At 37.3% G+C, this 20,850-nt stretch overlaps 1 protein-coding gene across 4 annotated transcripts in view; it reads right to left on the reverse strand.

Annotated features, from left to right (window-relative positions):
- The window catches only part of NUBPL (NUBP iron-sulfur cluster assembly factor, mitochondrial), a 108,831-nt gene that overhangs the window by 83,598 nt on the left and 4,383 nt on the right, over positions 1 to 20,850 (reverse strand). For all 4 annotated transcript variants that reach the window (XR_013922235.1, XM_080346167.1, XM_080346168.1 and 1 more), the window contains exons 3-4: positions 18,654 to 18,688; positions 7,560 to 7,650 (exon numbers count right to left, since the gene is read on the reverse strand). Coding sequence is in view for 3 of the 4 variants with exons in the window: in XM_080346167.1 (XP_080202293.1) it covers positions 7,560 to 7,650; positions 18,654 to 18,688 (126 nt within the window). In the remaining variant the exon portion in view is untranslated. The remainder of the gene's footprint in view (positions 1 to 7,559; positions 7,651 to 18,653; positions 18,689 to 20,850) is intronic.

Raw genomic sequence — 20,850 nt, forward strand, 5'->3', positions numbered from 1 at the left:
CAGGGAGAGGCAGGAACCCCGGGGGCAGACGGTCCCTATGCTGTACCTTCCACTCAAGATATCACTTCAAACAACGTTCCAGTCAACTAGGGTTAACTGGTTTTGCTTTCAAAGCAAAGCTGTGGCACTCAATACATTTGAGTCAGTCCAGCCTCTTCAGGTTCAATATTGTAATCAAAACCCAAAACCAAAAAAAAAATAGCTGAAAAGACCTGGAAAAAAAACACTGTTCAAAGGATTAGATGTAATGAAAAAAAACAACAACAACCCTCAAGTGCCTGGACACTGGTGACAAAGATGAAAAGTACACTAAACTGGTTGATTTTCCACTTTAAAAAAATGCATTTCTGTGCATATTAAATATTGCCTTTTGCATTCCACATGAATCCTGTCCTGCATCCTTCTGTGACTTTATTCTAATTTCACCACTTTAAGTAAAGTTCTGTGTACTTTACATTATGACCATCAACTAAAGCAAAGCAAAGCTTTCAAACTCTTGCTGTCACTTTTAGCCCCTGGTCAGTACAGGGAAAGGATCAAACACATTTTTTCTATTTTTGATGTTTTCTGCTTTGTTTTTTTTTTTTATTCTTAAAAGCCACTCCATTGTACTGTAGAGAACAGGCAGGAAAGAGGAAAAATACAGCAACTCACAGGGGGGAAAAAAAAAAACAGTAAAATCACAAGGTTAATAATACTGAGAAAATTCAGAATTAGTTACAGTTCTTTAATTTTATTTCTAGCAGATAAGAGAGATGGAAACATCTACTCCTCTGAAAAAAAGCAAAAAGGTACATGTGTTCAGTGTACAAACAAAAAAAATAATAATTTCTTTCGTTCATGTATGTAAAATGAAATGTGTATCTATCATGTTACTACAACAAAACTGTTCGGCAATTTAATTCCAATTTGTGTAGAAGTTGAACCAGAAAAACCATTTGTATGAGTAAACTCTATAGTATAATGAATATTTTCTAGCCATAATCCATATCAGAACATTTATAATTACTGCACTGCAGGATTAACAACATGAAGAGTAACACACTTCCACTTTCAAGTATTTGAAATATATTTTTTTCAGGTTACAGTGTTTCAGTAATTTATGTTCCAATAGCATTTAGTAAAATTTGACTTGCTGTTTTTCCAAAAAAGACTGCCCTCAGTAAGAGGCTTTAATTACTGCAGTACATTCCTCATACTTTTTTGTCTTACTTTTTTTTTTGTAAGTATGAATTTATGTATAATGAAGGATAAAATTTTAATAAGTTAACTGTCTAGAGGTTTTTTATTTTTTAAACAGCAGCTAACAACTGCATGCCTATAAATAATTCCTTGCAGAGCTGAGTATCCTCCACCTCCTTTCCCTTCCAAGTAAAGGTCATCAATTTTTTCTACAAGTAAATTCTACAAGAGGTGAATTAATCCAGTCTGAGGTTAATTGTTACAGGCTTGAGGGCAAAAGTCAAGGTCCAGAATAAAATATTTAACACTTCAGCATTCTGCTCATTTTCAACTACCTTATCACATATGAAAGAGCCTCCAAAATACAAATCACAATTAAATACAACATTCTAAACGATTATTTTGTCACATGTAAGACACATGGGACTACTCCAGCCATCCACATAAACTGGGGTAAGGCATCACCAAAAGTAACATAGCGGGTTTCAGTTTAGACTTCTTTCAAAACAGAATCAGTAAAGTGAATCATTAGACTACACGCAATTTAAAAATCACTTAATCACAAATCAGGAGATAATGGCAGTAGCAAACTATGATTTTTTTCGAAGGAATTGCATTTAATTTTTGTTTAAATTGTGATGCAGTTCCACCAGTAAAGCATGATAAAGGCAACTTTGAGAATACAAGCTGCATTTTTAAAATTAAACTCTTATGTAAGATCAAGAAAGTTCTTCATGGTTAACTCAGTAACTACACTACCTATGTAACATTTTCTCTATTCCTCAAAGGGATGCACCACAATCTCTTGATACAGTTATTTCCAGCAGAACTCTAAATTTAAACAGTCACAATAGATTCTATTTTATACGATCATTTTCTGTTAGGAGATTCTGTTTCACAGTCTAAAGAGTAGCAGACATGTAAATGTGACCCAGTGAAAAAACACGAATGTCCATTTCTGACTTTAGAATTTTATCAGTAATTTCATTACTAGAGCTCCTGCAATATTATTAGACTCAATGGGGCCAGACATAACTACTGCTATCCTTCTTTCAGAAATTCCAAATTTAGAAAACATACGCTCACTATTGATCTTTTGAATATACTGTTTTATTAAGCAATAAAAAAAGACACTGAGAATATCATAAAATGGCAAAGCTTTGAAATAATAAGAGAGCATTTAACTGTCATGAAGAAAAGAAACCCAGCAGAACATTCACAATCATTTAAATTAAGTGAAGAAAAGTTATATTTATCAATATCTTTTTGGCAATATAATAGCTTTTGCTCTCTGCCAACTAGTTCAAACAGCAGATTAAAAAAAAAAAAAAAAAAGAAAAAAGTTATGCAGTTCACTAAGCCAGCAAACTGCTTTTAAGTAAATTATTTGAGGAAATGTAAGTAATGCTTTTGTTACTTGTGTTATAAGCATTGCTCTGTGTATATACTGTAGCTGAAATTAATATTTATTCCATAGTTAGATAATCCTCCATTAGCTAATAAAATTCAATTGTGAACTTGCAAACCAATTTTTCCCTGACCATTAAACGTTAGCAGCCTTCCCAATATACTATAGTTTGCAAAATTATATTAATGGAGTATCTTCCATTTATACAGACTCTCTCCTCACTAAGAACTCCTAATTAATTTTTGAAAAATTAAATTATAGCATAACCATAATAATTTCCATTCAGAAGTAATAATTGCTGCACGGATTTATTCTGTATGGTACCAGGTCCCCCTAATCCCTTTTCAACTGCTACATATGAAAAAAGAAACAGATATCACAGTGCAAGAGGGCTCAGAACCTCCCAGGATTACCTTACAGATTTATTCTCAAATCCAGGCCTCACACTGAAAACAACAATAGACTTTAAACACTATTTTTCATTGCTCTGCTATTAAAAAAAAAATAATGTTTTAACTGACTTATTGTTAGCTATAGATTGTTAATGCATTGTATTTAACACAGAACTGCCTGATTTTGCTCAGTTACTGTATAAACAATATTTGTTCAAAGTTTATGTTTTATTATTGAAAATGTAGTAAGAAATAGGAAAATAACACTAAACCTCAACACACCAAAATGCAAGGGTCATATATATTTTCATATCTATACAAGTATGTATATATATACACTTACGATGAATCACTTCCTTGCAAGCTTTTCCTATCTGTCACACACTAAAGGAATTCTTGAAGTTCACAGTCAAAGCTTCTTATGCCCTACAAATTCCTATTTTCACAATTAAATCATCTTAATGTCAGCTACTTTGCCAGCATTTTCATTGCTGTTACTCTACAGCTTCACCAACTCAAGAGTTACAAACACACAGAGAAGTGAACAGAATTCCTGAAATACAAATTCTGTCCTTGTCTAAACATGAGTTTCCCAGTAGATGTGCGTAATGTGCCGAGCTTTTGAAATACACAAGTTCATTTTCTGTCAGTTGAAAAATGAGGTATGTTCTTAAATCCTGATAATATTTGCTTGTACATTCCACACAGAGGTAGAAAGAATACATTTTAGCGATCAAAATGTTAGTGCTTACAAGTGAACAGCAGCGATTTCAATTCAGGGAAATCCTCCAATTTCTTTCTATTATATTGAATTACGTATTTTTAACAAGCCCCAAAACATCTTAAGACAGAAGCTTATAGTGAATTTTCAGTTGCATACAAAAAAACATCTACAGTCACTAAAATTTATATACAAACAAAACTGAGCTGCCCTAATATCTGACTGAATATACTCTCAAGTTTTTGCATTCCTAGCAAGGTAATTTGTATGACCATACGAAACAGACTGAACAACTTGCTTCTTATTTGTGGCTCATTACATGGATTTAAATTTGGTATGGATTGAAAAAATACATAGCAAAATGTATAAGAATTTCAAACTTATCTGATCAGTTTTTCAGATAGTGAGTGGGGGAAAAAAAAAAAAAGAGGCAATCAAATTTTCACTTGATCTCCTTTAGAAAGGAAAAAGCCAACGTCACATAAAAAGGCAAAGAGAAGAGAGATCAAGAACATCACAATCTAGTCCCTTTTGTGCTCATATTGCATAACACACTTGAAATGCAAAATTCATCAGGAAAGAATCTGTTAGACGAAAGTACAGCCAGTATGACACACACCCTTGACAGGGTACAAAGTACAGGGGAATGCAAGAAGACTTCCATTTGTATCAGGAAGTCAAACTCTACTGATGATACATGAGAGGGTTTGGCTATTTATTACACAACAGAATTAGCCTTCAACTTCAAAAAATAAAACAGAAATCCCAACAACTAAAACCAAGTGCTCTCAGTCTCTCTTAGAAATTAATCTAAATGAAGTCCATATTTGTAAGGCCAGGTATTTAAATGCAAAAAGAACTAAATTTGACAGTTGCCTGTATACGCACATTTGGAAATACATTACCTTTTCTTTATCCAGAGTATATGGCACGTGGCATAAGGAGACAGAATTAAGAAATCTTCAGTTTGCCACTTCATAATTTTTCAGAGGCTAATGTTGCAAGCTCAACAACCTCCCTTTAAAAGCATTGGCACTGCTTCATTCTGCATGCTTTATACAAAGCAAGAATGTATAGAACAACCACCACAGCAACACCCATACACCTGCACAAATTAACACCAGTTACAAATGCACATTCTACAACAGCAGAGGAGCTGTACAGGGCTGGAACACCTCTCCTGTGAGGACAGGCTGAGAGAGTTGGAGTTGTCCAGCCTGGAAAAGGAGAACAGTTCGTCCAGACCTTTTTGCAGCCTTTCAGTACTTAAAAGGGGCCTATAAGAAAGATGGGGGCAGACTTTTTAGCAGGGTCTGTTGCGGTAGGACAAGGGGTAATGGTTCTAAACTATAAAAGGATAGATTCAGGCAACATAAAAGGAAGAAATTTTTTACAATGAGGGTGGTGAGACACTGGCCCAGGTTGCCCAGAGAGGTGGGAGATGCCCCATCCCTGGAGACATTCAGGTCCAGGCTGGACAGGGCTCTGAGCAACCTGATCTAGTTGAAGATGTCCCTGCTCATTGCAGGGGGTTGGATTAGGTGACCTTTGAAGATCCCTTCCAACTATTCTATGATTCTATGACACACAAAGATCATGGCATGAAAGGAAGTGGAAGGAATATTTAACTTCTCTTTTACCTAGTAATTGCTGCCCACAAACATTAACAGGCATTGAAAGTTTATTATTTCACTGAAGCCCTTTTATGTCTTGTTTCATCTGGTACATGTCCTTAGTCCCTCCCTGTCAATAAGTGCTGCTACTTCATACTTTCTTCAGTAGGATCCTAGTACTTTTCAATATGTAGGCCAGGTGTTATAGCATTGCTGTGAGCTGACCCTGCCTGGACACCAGGTACCCAGCAAAGCCACTCAATCACTCCCCTCCTCAGCTGGACAGGTGAGAGAACATATAACAAAAGGCTCGTTGGTCGAGATAAGGGCCACAACAGATCACTCAGCAACTACTGTAATGGGCAACACAGACTCAACTTGGGGAAATTAGTTTAATATATTACCAATCAAATCAGAGTAGGGTAATGAGAAATAAAACCAAATCATGAAACACCTTCTTCCCACGCCTTTCTTCTTCCCATGCTTAACTTGACTCCCTTGAGTTGACTTCTCTACCTCATCCCCTGAGTAGCACAGGGGGGCAAGGACGGGGCCTGCAGTCAGTTCATCGCACATTGTTTCTGCAGATCCTTCCTCCTCAGGGGGAGGACTCCTCACACTCTTTCCCTGCTTCAGCCTGGGGTCCCTGCCATGGGAGATGCTTCTCCTTCACAACCTTCTCCAACATGGGTCCTTCCCCTGGGCTGTAGTTCATCCCAAACTGCTCCAGCCTGGGTCCCTTCCATGGGGTGCAGTCCTTCAGGAACAGACTGCTCCCGCCTGGGTCCCCCACAGGGTCACAAGCCCTGCCAGCAAACCTGCTCCAGCCTGGCCTCCTCTCTCCATGGGTCCACAGGTCCTGCCAGGCCCCTGCTCTAACACAGGCTTCCCACGGGGTCACAGCCTCCTTTGGAAATCTACCTGCTGTGGCATGGGGTCCTCCACAGGCTGGAGACAGCTCTGTGCTTCACGGTGGACCTCCATGCGCTGCAGGGGGACAGCTGCCCTCACCATGGTCTGCACCTCAGGCTGCAAGGGAATCTCTGCTCTGGCACCTGGAGCACCTCCTGCCCTCCTTCTTCAGTGACTTTGGTGTCTGCAGAGTTCTTTCACACATTCTCACTCCTCTCCTGCATCTGCAATTGTGCAGGTTTTTTTACCCCCCGTTCTTAAATACATTATTGCAGAGGCGCTACCTCCATCACTGATGGGCTCAGCCTTGGCCAGTGGTGTGTCCATCTTGGAGATGGCTGGCCTTGTATCTGTCACACACAGGGGAAGCTTCTAGCAGCTTCTCACAGAAGCCACCCCTGTAGCACCGCTGCTACAAAAGCCTTGCCACATAAACCAAATAAAAGTGTGGGACTGTTTTTGTCTGTGGTTACATTTTTAATGTTTATAATTATATGCACTTCATCACGGAACAGGCAAAACAAAGCATTAAACAAATCCTGTTGCCCCAGTGTCCCTACCATTCCCCAGAAAGCACACTCCCTTATACTCAAACATCACATCAACAGGGTATCAGGATAAAGTCATTCTTCAGTTTCACCTTGGCTGGCCTGCGTGGAAGTTAAATCTCTGAAAGGTAAACAAACAATGCAACCTTTCTACTTTAGGTCTTCCTTACTTCTCTCCAGACTCACATACCAGAATTTACTCTTCCCCAGACCAGCACCCTTCCTAGCAAAAGGAAAAATAGGAGTTTTGTTTACTGTCTTTACCTTCTGGTGGTGAAGCCACCACCACTGCATTCCTAAACACACAACTTCAAATAAAAAGGAATCAAGTGGCCTGGCATGTATGGCTGAAGAAAGAGATCAAATACAATCTTTTCAGTGACATTTTATATAAGCTACTGCTCTGATCCTTCTTTCATTTCCTAAACTAACGTTTTCTGGTTTTTATTTGAATGTCTTCTATAGTGGCATCCTATATAGCAAATTTAAAACTACTGATGATAACCTTTGTTTCCTAGCTACCCTTTCCAGTCTTTTAGTAATAACCGATAAAACTCTAAAGACTGTGGGCCAATATTAAAAAAAACCCCACAACCCTGAATTTGCTCCTAGTTGTACAAGGTAGCTTTGAAAGCAACCTCATTCCTAAAAAGAATTTTAAAAATACATTAAGTTGTCTTCTCTTGTTTGCATTCCTTCTGTGTCACACCAAGGAAGCACCAATCAGTGGTCCATGCTCACCCCTGTACAAAAAAGACAGCAAGAAAAATCACTTCCACTTACTTGGTGTTAATTCTGGGTTTCCTTTTAAGTTCATCATCTTTGGAATTGAAGGCCCATATATGTCTACGTCAAGTAAACCAACTTCTTTTGTCTGTGTAGGGAAACAAACACAAAAAAGCATTTGTCAAAATGTCTATCTTCCTTTATAAATTATTAGTTGAGTAGAATATCAAAACTGCCCATAGAAATAAAAATATTATCTTGATTTTAGACAGAAGTCATCACTGTTTCCCTTCTCTCTAAATTGCAACTGAAGCATGAAAGATAACAATGTCTGTACTAGCTGAGCCAGACATCTTCACAAAATCTAGGTTCTCGATACCCAGAATCCCCACTTGTACATTTTCTTACTTACAATGTAGACCACAGACTTTATACTAACAAACATTATAAGCAGTGATCTCTCTACTCCGTGTACATTTACACAGAAGTAGTATTTTAACTTTTTAAAAAAGGTATGAAATTTTATTGTGTAACAACCAAGCAATGTTTCTAAATATAGTCAAATTAATGCAATTTGAATTGTACTAGTGACTACAAGGAACATCAAAAACATAAGAAACATTTTTGTCTTCCACTCAAGTGGTGAGAGTAAACTTTTGGAGACATCTTGAAAATACCGAAATGCAAGTCTCTGAAGCCAATTAAGCAGGTATAACATTTTAACCAAATGCATTTACACCAAAGAATGCTAAAAAATGGGTTTATTCAACTACATATGGTACATGAGGCAATAAACTTTAAATAAAAATTATAACTATATAGTTTAGACTGACAAGATTCATTTCTATGTGCTTTTTTATAGATATACATTCATATTTTGTAGAAATTAAACTATTTTTCCTACAGATGGCAAGACACACTACCAATTACCAAGTTCCACAAATTAAGTAGTAATGAGCAAGCGCTTTGAAGTGCTGAACGTCAAGTTCCTCTAATATAAGCTAACTGTATTCAACATTTTGCAAAACATTTGCAAGTACGTTTAAGAGCTTGTTTGAAAGGTTAAGGCAGCAACTGGAGCTTTTCCAATAATGCCGGATCAATCTTTCACTGTTGGTGTTTCAAATTGCACATCTCTTTTTCTGGATGAAGCTTTCATGATTTGGTATCGTATATTAAGCCATTTTGTTATCACAATTCTGATGGGAAAGAATGAGAGAAAGCCGAAGGCTCAGCGGTAACAACCAAGTTTCTGGTTAGAAAAAGAGTATAATGAGGCTTTTAACACAAGTCTACAGCATCTCTATCCTTCAACAGGATTTCTAAACAGGACGTACATTCTGTGGCATCACGATCAGTTTGTTTGTTTTGTTAAACAGAAATGCACTCGGATTAAAAACCTACGTATTCAGGTCACTACTTTAAATAAATCTGAAATTCAATTACAATAAAGAAACTAAATCATAGAAGCCTAGACACCTGAGAAGCAAGACTGACCCTTTTTACTAAAACATATATTTTTTGTTTGGGGCTTGTTTTTCTGTGGGCGTTCCTTTCTTTTCTTCTTTTTTTTTAACCTATTGATAGTCAACCCTGAAGACACTTTGAAAAATATGCTTTTACTACAAAAATCAATCAAATTTGGGGTTGGTTATTCAATATTCTTTTTTATTAAACAGAGCAAAGCATATGTAATTACGTGAATTATCTCAGGTATTTTAATATTCCTTTCTTTATATCATCTTGTGAAAGCCATTACAAAAAAGTTCAGGAGTTACTCTGACAAATTATTCTACTTCTTGCACAGTGTATGAAAGCTGCAATTTCAGAAAGATTGAAAAGACCCATTTTTACACTAGATTTCAAAGACATCAACAACAGTATGAGAGCTTCTTTGTTCTTGTACAAAATGCATATTTTAGCAGATTAGAAAGATTCATGACTCGGTCCCTTTATCTGTGTCAGCAGCTAATCGAACCCATCAAAACATCATCTAAGGGCTGTGCCACCTAATTACTTCTCAAATGAAAGTAAATATTTGCAGAAAATCCTACATAGTGTTTTACACCTGGCTGACATCCCTTCCCTCAACTTTTTGAGATTTTTTTTTCACCCCAACAAGGATCGTGACTATCCACTGATTAACTAACTACAATCATCTTACAACTCACTACAGTTCTATTTTCAGCCTAAGGGGACTGAAGATTTAGGATGATCTAAATTAATTAGATTGAATTCACAGCCTCCTAGGCATAGTAAGATGTTCATCACCACAGGCCACTTTTTCCTAGGAGTCAGCAGGAGTATATCCATGAGTGTACCCAATTTCCTGAAATTAACAAAAAATACATGCATACTGGAGAAAAATATCCCTCAGTTATCCAGGAGGATGCTGCAAATCCAGCTACTACTCCAAATTACAAAGCTAATCTTTGTTTCAAGCTAATACAATAATCCTGACAGTTTCTCAAAAAAATGTACACCCTTCCTCAAAAGTAAGAAAGATGCTTGTTTCTGAGAGGCGCTGCTTTTGTTAATGGATATGCTCCAATAAAACAGTTGTCTTCAAACAGAAAAATAATTAACAGATTCTTCAGTTTCTACAAATCTTGTTAATGACAGCACAAGTGCTCCTACAGCCATGGTGCTTTTTATCAGATTATAGAAGAAAGGTCTTTCAGAAAAAAAACTCTTTAAATCACTGGCAGAACCTCACTGAAGACAGCCTAAGGTAGAGTATTTTTTCCCTCATCAAGCAACTCAATATGTTGGGTAAAAAGAGTTCACACTGCCTAAAAGTAGCAGCTTATACAGAAAGCATTGGCCCAATAAACCAAAGGGTTTGAGTTTTGTTTCTCTCAACTACCTCTGCATTTGAAGTACGTAAGCATCCCTAGAACACTAGTAACCCTTTACTCAAGGTTAATTATCTTGGAAAAACATTATGGCAGATACCATGGGATCTTTGAAGACAGGCACAGCACAGTTCAGATCAGCTCTTGCAGCATTTACAATGTTTTAAAACCCCAAGAGACAACATAATTTGTATACACCTGGATGGTACCACATGAAACAGTTCATCAGAATTACCCCAACACCAGACACTTCTCATGCTAAGTGAAGTTGAATCCAGATGCACGGGTTACAATAATAAATACAAAAATAAATTCAATTTTAATACATTGCATTTCAATCCATATAACCCACATGTAAATCGACACATCTTTCGAAGTACTGCTGTATTAAAACAAATCCTAAAACACAGGCATAACATCTTCACCTAGATCATGTTGCTCGGAGCCTCGTCCAGCCCGGTCTTGAATGTTTCCAGAGACGGGGCATCTATCACCTCTCTGGGTAACCTGTCCAGCATTTTATCACCCTCAGTGTAAAAAAATGTCTTCCTCATGTCTAGCCTGAATCTCCCCTCCTTTAGTTTAAAACCATGACACCTTGTCCTGTCATAACACACCCTTCTAAAAACTCTGTCCCAAACTATAACTAACAACTAGAACTCCTTTTCATCTTCTGCTTTTACATCATTGACTACAGCATAATTTCTACTTCACTGACTACGTCATACTTTTTACTTCACTACCATTAATCTTCTCAACAAGATATTAATTTCCCCAATTAGACCTGTCCAAAGATTTCTGACAAATATTCAGCATAAGGTATATCTACATAATCACTGCATCTCTTACCCCAGTACAAATACAGGAAAGTTTTCATTCCAATTTAGAAACTTCTATCACCTACACTAAGAAATAAAAACAAGTTTTCACAGTCACCAGGCACAAGGTTCTGTATTTACAAGAAAATCAAATGCTACATCAAGAGATAAAAACCATATTTTAGCATATATCCCTGAAAGCTGAGAATCCTACAGCTTCATTTTGTGCAGTGTACAAATTACAGGCCCAGATAACCTCACTAAAAAGATCCTTTCCTTTAACTTCTCTGGCAAGATTCTCAACATAATTAAAGTTCAGTTTAGCCTTTGAACTTGGTCGCTGCCTTGTGAGCGGCAGATGTACAAGATAGCTCTATTCTGAATTAATGATTTTCAAGCTCTGAAATTAGTTGTAATGAATCCTTTTGGGAAAAAAAAAATAAAATTGTTGAAGGTCATATTAGACACAGTCCCTCTATATATTGGCAGAGAAAGGTCTTGTAAAAATCAAGTAAACTTAACATCCTTTGCTTTCCCTCGTGCAGTTTCAAAATTATTCAATTGCTATCATGTTTGTTCTCTTACACAGGTGAGTTTTACTGTACATGGTCCTTGTACAGATGACATGCTAATGACAAAATGATCCATAACTTTCCTACTGTTAACTATTTTAGCAGACACTTAAAAATTTTTTCATCTCTCTGACACACTTTACGTAGGTTCCATTTTTGTCTTTCAGGTAATATTAACTGTGAAATCAACTACATTTTCCACTAACAGGTTTTTCAACCAAATGCAACCAGTTCCATTCATATATCGCAGACGACCCCTCCATACATACTTCTGTGTTCAGTGGAGAACCTGGTGATATTACTTGATTTCTTCGAAGTTGCTAAGTGCTTCCTTGAGAAACAAATCTGATAAAAAACTTCATGCCAACAGAAAGAAGGAGAAAAAAAAAAAAAGGGGGGGGGGGGGGGGGAAGGAAAAAAATCAGCCCACAAAAAGCTACTATAAATAGCTGTTAATCAACCCAGCCTATGTTACTGCTAAACATCCAGAGGCTCGTTAAAAGCATTAATTTCATTTTTGCTTATCTTTTCTGAGACTTTTACCATACTTGGTAGGGCATATGTGTCCCCACTAGACATTACCAGATGGTATTTTACTTTGAAGTAAACTCTGCAGATGACCAGAATTCCCTGGTGTTCAGCCTGAGAGACAGAGGCACAGGTTAATGAGCTGTCATCATTCTAGATGGTGAAGGATTCCCTATATTAGAAGCACTCCTGATATTCAGCAGCCGCAGCCCATTTCAGAGACAGAAATTCCATCTTTGCTAACTGAAGACACCAGTTATTTTTAAAGCTCGTCCTCTTAATCCACCACCAGGACTCTCAATTTACCCTTTTAATGTCATTATAGACTTAGAGCTAATCCCAAACCGCAAGCAGCAACACATAGGACAAAAGGGAACTTAAAATCAGTGTAGGCTCTGGATTCCTCGTTTGACATACTGACACACTGAATAGCCATCTTTTAATCCCTAATTCTCTAACTCTTTCAACTGCACACTATTTAAGTGCCTAGCTGTAAATTGGATTAGAGCTGAAAAAGTATCACTGCAGTTTTCTCACCCCCTAGCCTAGAAATGCAACTTGTTTTAAACACTCACTCTTCTACTGGCTTAAAAACCCTTTTCCTTCATATGAACATCTTCTAATTTTCTATCAGCTACAGAACTTCTCTGGCACTTTTTTTTCCACAACAGTCTGCAGTAGGTCCTGGTGAGATTTCTAAATCATTAGATACCAGTAATACAAACTTGTCTGGCCTTCTTGCACACTATGTATCCTGTTAAAAAAAAAATAAATAAATACAGCACCATTTAAAATATAAATTACCAAAATCCAAAACGGAATCCCAAATACTAATACATCTCTACAAGATGCCTCCCAGCTTTCACAGTATGCCAGATTATTATAAACATGCTCCATCTTTCACATCAGTATCTCTGACATCTGCCCTAGGCTTTCAATGACTTGAAGACTCAGGGTGCAGGTAATTAACTCCACATGCAATACTTAAAAAAAAAAAATTAACAATTTTTATTTTCCTCAAATCAAGCATATAGTTATTTGATGAAAAGAAAACATTCTAAGTGGCCTATGTTTAAAAATATTTTTAATTTCACTCATTTTTTACTTGAAAAACAGTAAGACTTTTAAAGCCTTATTCTCTCATTTTCTCAGCTGATCTGCCTGAGCTGCGCTGTCATTGCAAGATAACCCAAATCAATTCTAACTGGCGTCTCTAGCGTTATTGACACATTTTAGCATTAAGAAACAAGCATGAACAGCATGAACATCTTATCTATAGCAATTGAAGTCTTCTGACTCACTCAGCAGCAAAGGTAAAGATGCCTAGAATCAAACCCTAACAATTAGGAAAGCTGCATAGGAGGATGACAAAACAGTTAAAAAACTTAGCCTTCACACTATAATTAGTTAGTGAAGGAAACCATTGTTGTCTAATTTCTTCTAGATGTTAGTTACTACTGCATGAATCTTTTTCCTTACCAGAAAGAAACATATATGCATTGCAAAGTCATCTATTAATTCAGCATTCAAATACTATAAACAAATAGTTTAATTACAGGAGCCAAACGGGACCGGGGGGGGGGGAAGCTGGAATGTAAAGAAAATAGGCTGAGTGGATTTTGAGTAGTGTTAAAATTAAAGTGTGTTGTTTGATTAAATACACATTCTGAAATAATTAAACTAATTTTATTATCACCATAGTGAATTCACATGAAGACTCTGCTCATACCTATATAATATCTATGCTATAACTTACTATATATGTGCAAGAAACCTCTTACTATCACATGCATGTAATAGGCAGATATCCACAGAAATTTTCTGCTTTAAAAAACAAACAAAACTAAATCCGCGTTGTGACAGTCTGGCCCTGACAGCGTCGGGTAAGTGTATTTCACGTGGCTCATGCCGGGCTTTCCCCAGCGCTGCTCAGGCCGCGCCGGTTCCCGCCGGAGGGAAACGCGGTCCCGCGGGGAGCAGCGCGCCCCCTGCCGGCCGGCCGCCCTCCGCCCCTCAGCACCGCCGCTGCTCCCACAGAACTAAGGGCGCTGCGCAACCAGCGGGTTTGCTTGGGAAAACAAAGGCCACTCTCTACGATAGAATCACCCTTTATGTAATTCAAATTTTCGTCTTGGTCTGCTTGACTCAGCAATCCCCTGACAGAAAGTTAGGCTAGAAGAGTTAAAACTGATGCCCTTAATCACATGTCCCCACTGCTGCAGGAAGAAGCCACTTGCTGATGCTTATTTGTTCCATATGGTTCTACTTCTTGCTCCTCTCTGTCCTCCACAACACAAAAGCTATTTCACCCTATAGTGAAACATGTAAGTCTTCTGGAAAGGAAAGGGGAGTCCAAGGAAATCACATAATTGTTTTGGTTGGAAAAGACCTTTAAGATCATCAAGTCCAACTGTTAACCTAGCACTGTCAACTCCATCACTAAACCATGTCCCTAAGAACCTAATCTATGTGTGTTTTAAACACCTCCAGGGATGGTGACTCAACCACTTCCCTGGGCAGCCTGCTCCAATGACTGACAACTCTTTTAGTGAAGTTTTTCCTAATATCCAATCTAAACCTCCCCTGGCTCAACTTGAGGCCATTTCCTCTTGTCCTATCATTTGTTACCTGTGAAAAGAGACAGACATCCACCTGTCTACAACCTCCTTTCAGTAGCTGTAGAGAGCAATAAGGTCTCCCCTCAGCCTCCTTCTCTCCAGGCTAAACAGCCCCAGTTCCCTCAGCCACTGCTCATAAGACTCAAATCTGCCCAAGGAGCTTGCCTGACAGTGACAGCACAAGCACACAGCCTCCCAACTGGATTTGTGCCATCCTTAGTCATGCACAGCTGGTGTTTGCTCACGAAAATACTCTGTTCATAAACAAGCAATCTCTACCCTGTTATTGCTGCCATCTATTAATTCAACTTGTTTCTACTATAAAAAATCGTCTCTGGCCAGGCAGCTTTCATAAATAGTCATTCTAGTCTGGATATGAATCGTCCTGGCACAAGACCCAAAAATTCTTCCCAAGTGCTCCTAGGGGAGCACAACTAACTGCTGGTACATCAAAAGAATGAAAAGAATCAGCTGTCAAACTAGGCAAGCAATTAGAATAGGACACAAGGGTAAAACTTTAAGTTATTTCTTAACACAAAAAGAACATTGTATAGATTTACAGGTCTTGGTACAGGCACAAGAGCTTATGCAATTCTTAACTAATCTATCTACAGCAGGTAACCTGGGGTGCTAAAAGCCTAATATTCCAGAAAGGGATAAGAGGCTGCCACATTTGTTTCCCTGGCTTTGCATTAAAAAAAAAAACCAAAACATACCACAAACTCACAAAAAACCTACTTTGTCTTGGATGTGGTATCTAGGCACCTAAATGAAATCCTATCTTGAATTATTTAGTCTGTAACCATGAGGTAAAAATATGCCAAACAGAATGAGCGCTAGGATGCAAGACTTGAACTCCTGAATTCTAATCCCAGCTCTGCCAACAACACTGTGTACCCAGGGCAGCGTCCAAGACTCTGTCGATGCTTTAATACTTCAGACTATCACTACAATAACTGAAAAATCTTCTATTAAAATAAAAATCTATAGAAACAGTGAGCTTTTGGTTTAGGTTTTTTAACTCTAGAAAGTAGACTTTTAAGAGACAACGGGAAGAAGCTTTCTTTTATCAAGAGGACAAAAAATTCCTTTATGCTTTGACTGTTAATCTTCTTCCAGTTTACGATACTATCAAACAACAATAATATGTCACAGCTGTTACTGAAAGTAGCAAGAATCTAATCCTATCTCCTCTGAAAGCATCTTCCACATATCTCCCTCACCAGAAAATAGTTGTTCTCAATAGTCTGTGACTTGTATAATCTCAGAAAAAGAACACTTGAAGGATCAGAAGACAACATTATTTTAAAAGTCATTTAGCTCCAGTATACTACCTGCTTTGAAAATCTAGTTATAAACATTGAACTTGGAACAGAAACAGACTGCATCTAATGAAGGAACCACCGACCTTCATTGTCATAGTGACCCGTTTTACTTCACAAGTCCTTATTTCCTCCTTTAAACAGTACATCAAGATGAAGTATCAGTTTCTATAAATCTGTATTTTGCTTATAAGAGATATAAAGAGTTGCAGGAGGCTGCTGAAGCTCCGAGTTACTGACAGAATCATTACTGCTTCCTCGGAAGGAGGTGAACTTAACAACAGCAATGATGGGAAGGGAAACCATGGGAAGGCGATACACAATCAGTATTTATTAAAAGTAAAAAGCGGTCCATATCTGAGGTCAAAGAAATTCACTTCAGCAGAAGGCACCAATGGATTATGGAAAAGAACCTCCACCATAACAAAACAGAACACTGCAATGGTCCCTACACATTTCAGAGCACTGGACAGTCCCAGCCTGGATCAAGGTCCCAGAGATACTAATTTCATAACCCTGACTCACAAAACTGGCAAACTGAAATCGATGGGAGCACACAAATGAACATACAAGCAAATTCAAGCCCAAAGGTTAAACATAAACACAATGTATGCCATCATTACCTTAAAAAAATTAACATACAAACAAACAAGCTAGAGTAGAGTTTACCAAATCCACCTTAATTTCATATTTTCTAACCTGTAATTACATCAATGCACAGCTTCACCATGGCAGCAACTTGTTAAATTGTGACCATCAGTTCAAGCAAGCCACAGCTATTTCATCAATTTCAGCTGCTCTTCATTGATTAACATCCACCAGACACTGACCTCCAATTTTACACCACCTCAGATTCCTGAGGTACACCTGACTAGTGCATTCTACGTTTACTTAACTTTCTTGGCTCAATTTCATCAAAAAATATTTCTCAGTCCCTGATTTTCCAAATAAGTTCAGCAATAACCTTTTCAATCATTCTGAGCTAGGGTCTCTCTTATTTGTGTGCTTTACAAGTGTTTTAATGGACTACCGAAGTGATGCAACACATTATGTTTAAAGCCAGCTGTTTAACTCCTAACAAAAGAGTAAAATCCCACGATTTGTGTATGTCAGAATTACTAAGACATGCTTTATATAAACATAAATTTAAACAATGCACAAAACTGCATATTTGAAAGGTATCAGGCACAATCCTAAAAACACTGGTACAGAAAGTTACGTACAACTAGTTGACATGGTTTCCATGGAGCTACTCGATGACCATGCCGCAACACAAATTACATTGCAGGATCACATTCTTTTTGTAGAAGTATTACAGCAAATGCCATGTTTTAAAGTTAATTAGAAGGAACCATTCAAGCAGTTTTGCTTTTCAAGATGACAGATTTTTCTCTGAAATCAAATTATTCCAGCATCCTATTTAAAACATGGAATTAAAAACTGCGAAATATCAAGATCAGATGCCATTACAAACAGTACCTATTTCATATAACAGCTTTAAAAAAATTTCCATAAGCTCAGTCATACTTGATAAGGAGTATTTAGTCTTTCACAAAATTCCTACAGGACTCATGCAGACTGCATGTAAACCTCACTCCTACCTGTTGTTGTCCTTCACTCATCTTTTACAAGAAAAATATGCTACATTTACCAGATTAAAGTACTTAAGGATACTTTAAGTAATGCTTTATGCGTACAAAACCTTCTTTATACAACCCTACACAGGAAGTGAAGCTTGCTTCTGAGTTTGCCTCTGTGGTAACAAATGTGAACAACAGAACTACTCCCAGTTTATAGCTGCAGATGGATATAAGGAAGGCCTGTTGTTTTTAAACTTTAATGGTTCTCACTGTATATCTCTAGTCTAAGTAATAGTTTGAGCAATACCAAACTGGGCAATGATATTTTATCCCCCTAAAAACATATTTCCAAGCTTTAGGCAAGATATGTAGTTCCTTTTTTTCCTCAGCTGTTTACATATAAAATTATTTTTGCACATTAATTTCTCAAGAAAAAGTAAATCTTTACAGATATAAAAAAACATTTTGGACACCATCCAGCACTTACTCATATTTTCTTCCAAGTCAGTACTCTGAAGTGATAGAATTTAATTATTTATTACTTGCCTCCAACCTATACAAACATCCTCTACTATGTCTACACATCCTTGCAGAATTGCAGCTGAACTCGAGAGACACACAAGGGAAAGAAGAGAACCAAACCCATATGAAGGATGAGAGCTACTAAGTCATTCATGGTACTGATAAAATATAAACAAATTAATATAAACTCAGAAGTCCATGGAAAACAAATAAAGAAATTAACTGTCAGAGTAAATGCTTAGATTTAATGTATGCGACTGCCCCCAGCAGTAACCATTTTATTTATGACTCACACACTTGCTTCACATTAAGGCTGATAATTAGATGCTCACCTACCGAATCATTTGCTGCTAGGGCGAGGGCTACATTTACTGCAAGAAAGAGGAAGAAAAAAACATTAAGTGCAAGAAAACTTATTTCCTAAATATTCAGAATGTTTTCATTTCTAACAAGAGAAAATATAATATAAATACATCACACTTAATAATTGCATTCATTATCTTGGTTCTTAGCTTCCTGCACTTCTACAAAATTCCTAGTTCAGGTGCAGCAGCAGCCACATTTCTGTCTGTGTTTGTTAACAGGATAACAAACTCAAGCTCATCTGCAAACTCTAAGTTTCTAGAGGACACACAAAATAAAAATACAGTCTAAGTATTTTGCCAAAGTATAACATTCAGAAAACATTGAAGTACCTGCTTGACTTGGACTAGTGGATACTGTACTATAAAACTAAAATAACCGTACCATAGGTGACTTTCACCACAGTCTCTAGTGAATGTTCTAAAAACTTTAGATATTAAGTATTGATCCAAACTATTAAAGTACAGTGACCAGAAAGATGATCATACGCCTCTTTTTGATTTCTTGTGATATATTAAACGTGGATATTTTCTGGCAGAAGGTGCAATGCATGCTTCACAATTGATTTTTATGTCAGTAAACAAAGACTTATCTACCCTGAAAGCAACTGTAACTAAAGGAACAGAAAAAAAGGATGAAGCAATTAAAGACTGAGTTTGTTTACAGGTAGCACATGCAAGAAATGGTATCTTCTAATGGCTTGCCAGCTTCAATTACGTTGGAAGGCCTCCTAGAAGCTTCAGTATAACCAAATAGTAATTGTTGTAATCCAAGGAGTAATGTGTTTTAAAATACATTTTTAAAAAACAAACAAACACACACACACACACATCCCCCTTTCTTAGGTAACAGGGTAATAGCTTTCGCTTTCTTTACACGCTGCTCTAGGTCAGTTCACAGAACCTCTTGAGACTTGGGGGTCAGCCTTGTTCTCATGGAAGAGCACGCAAGTACTGAGAACAAGCTGGGGAGCCAGATTCTCAGCATAAAGAATTTAGTATTGATAAAGGTAAATTCCTTTAAACAACATGGTGACGAGGTTAACAAGGAAAATTGTATAGTTTTCCCTAAGAAGCACACAGCCTCTGTTTACTCCTAAGCTGATAAAGCATATGGATTTTATTCTTCAGTTTGCTCTTTAAACAGATGCTTGATTAACTGTTCCCTGAATCAATCAAAGGAAAATTCATCCTCTGAAACTTGGAGACCAATCTACAAACCACAGGTAAGGAGAAAAAACAAGCAAACTAGTGATAAAAAAGAAAAAAAAAAATAGAAAATCAACTGCAGCTCATGTCTGAAGAGGAACAAAGGAAGCAGCAAGTTACCACTCACAGCTCAAAACCACTTTATACATCTACCTTCTTCCTATACAATTATCCCGCGTAAAAATGAAAGTACAATCCCCAATGCTTCTTCAATAAAGTATATCCAACTATTGAAAGGAAAAGAGAAAGATGGTTACAGTGGAAATAACTGAGGTTTTTAGCTGAATACCTAGCCGGACACCTCATGTTCTCTGTTGAATCCAGCTGATTCTTGCATTCTGTTCTTTTTACTACCATCAGTATAGAGATGCAGCTTAGGACCTAACCTGACCCTAAACATTAATGTTGGCCCTAACTAATAAGTTCCCATAACCAGGAGTGCGGGAGAGCAAGGCATATACATACGAGAAGTTCAATACAACTTTTCTTTTAATTATTTTTTTAAAACTTCATAGCAGGCTCCAAGACACATCACCACACTATCTCCACCCATGCTAAACCAGCTGACTGACACCAAGAACGATGCACAAGGAGATCAGAGTCAGTCTTCTCAAAACCAGTACAAGTCTGGGAAGGCTCATTAGTTTGGACTTTTTAACTTCCAAATCCAAACTGGCCCTAGAAAGAGGCACAGCTGAACTCTCAGAACATTTAGCTAACAATACAAATAAATCTTGGCCCAAAATCAGAAATGTACAGAGCCAGCTGAGTGTATCTACGTCTGTGACGTGGCTAATCCACATCATCAATAAAAGACCTGTAGATAACCAAGATGAACTCGCTCCAAAAGAGAACTTTCAATACTCACATCTCAATACAAGTGAATAACCAGTTTATGACTATTTATCAGAATATTTTAAAATGTAGAGAAGGCCCAGAATAAAAAAAAAGTTATGTTGATC

The sequence above is a fragment of the Nesoenas mayeri genome (assembly GCF_963082525.1).
Source record: "Nesoenas mayeri genome assembly, chromosome: 5".
Lineage (NCBI taxonomy): Eukaryota > Metazoa > Chordata > Aves > Columbiformes > Columbidae > Nesoenas > Nesoenas mayeri.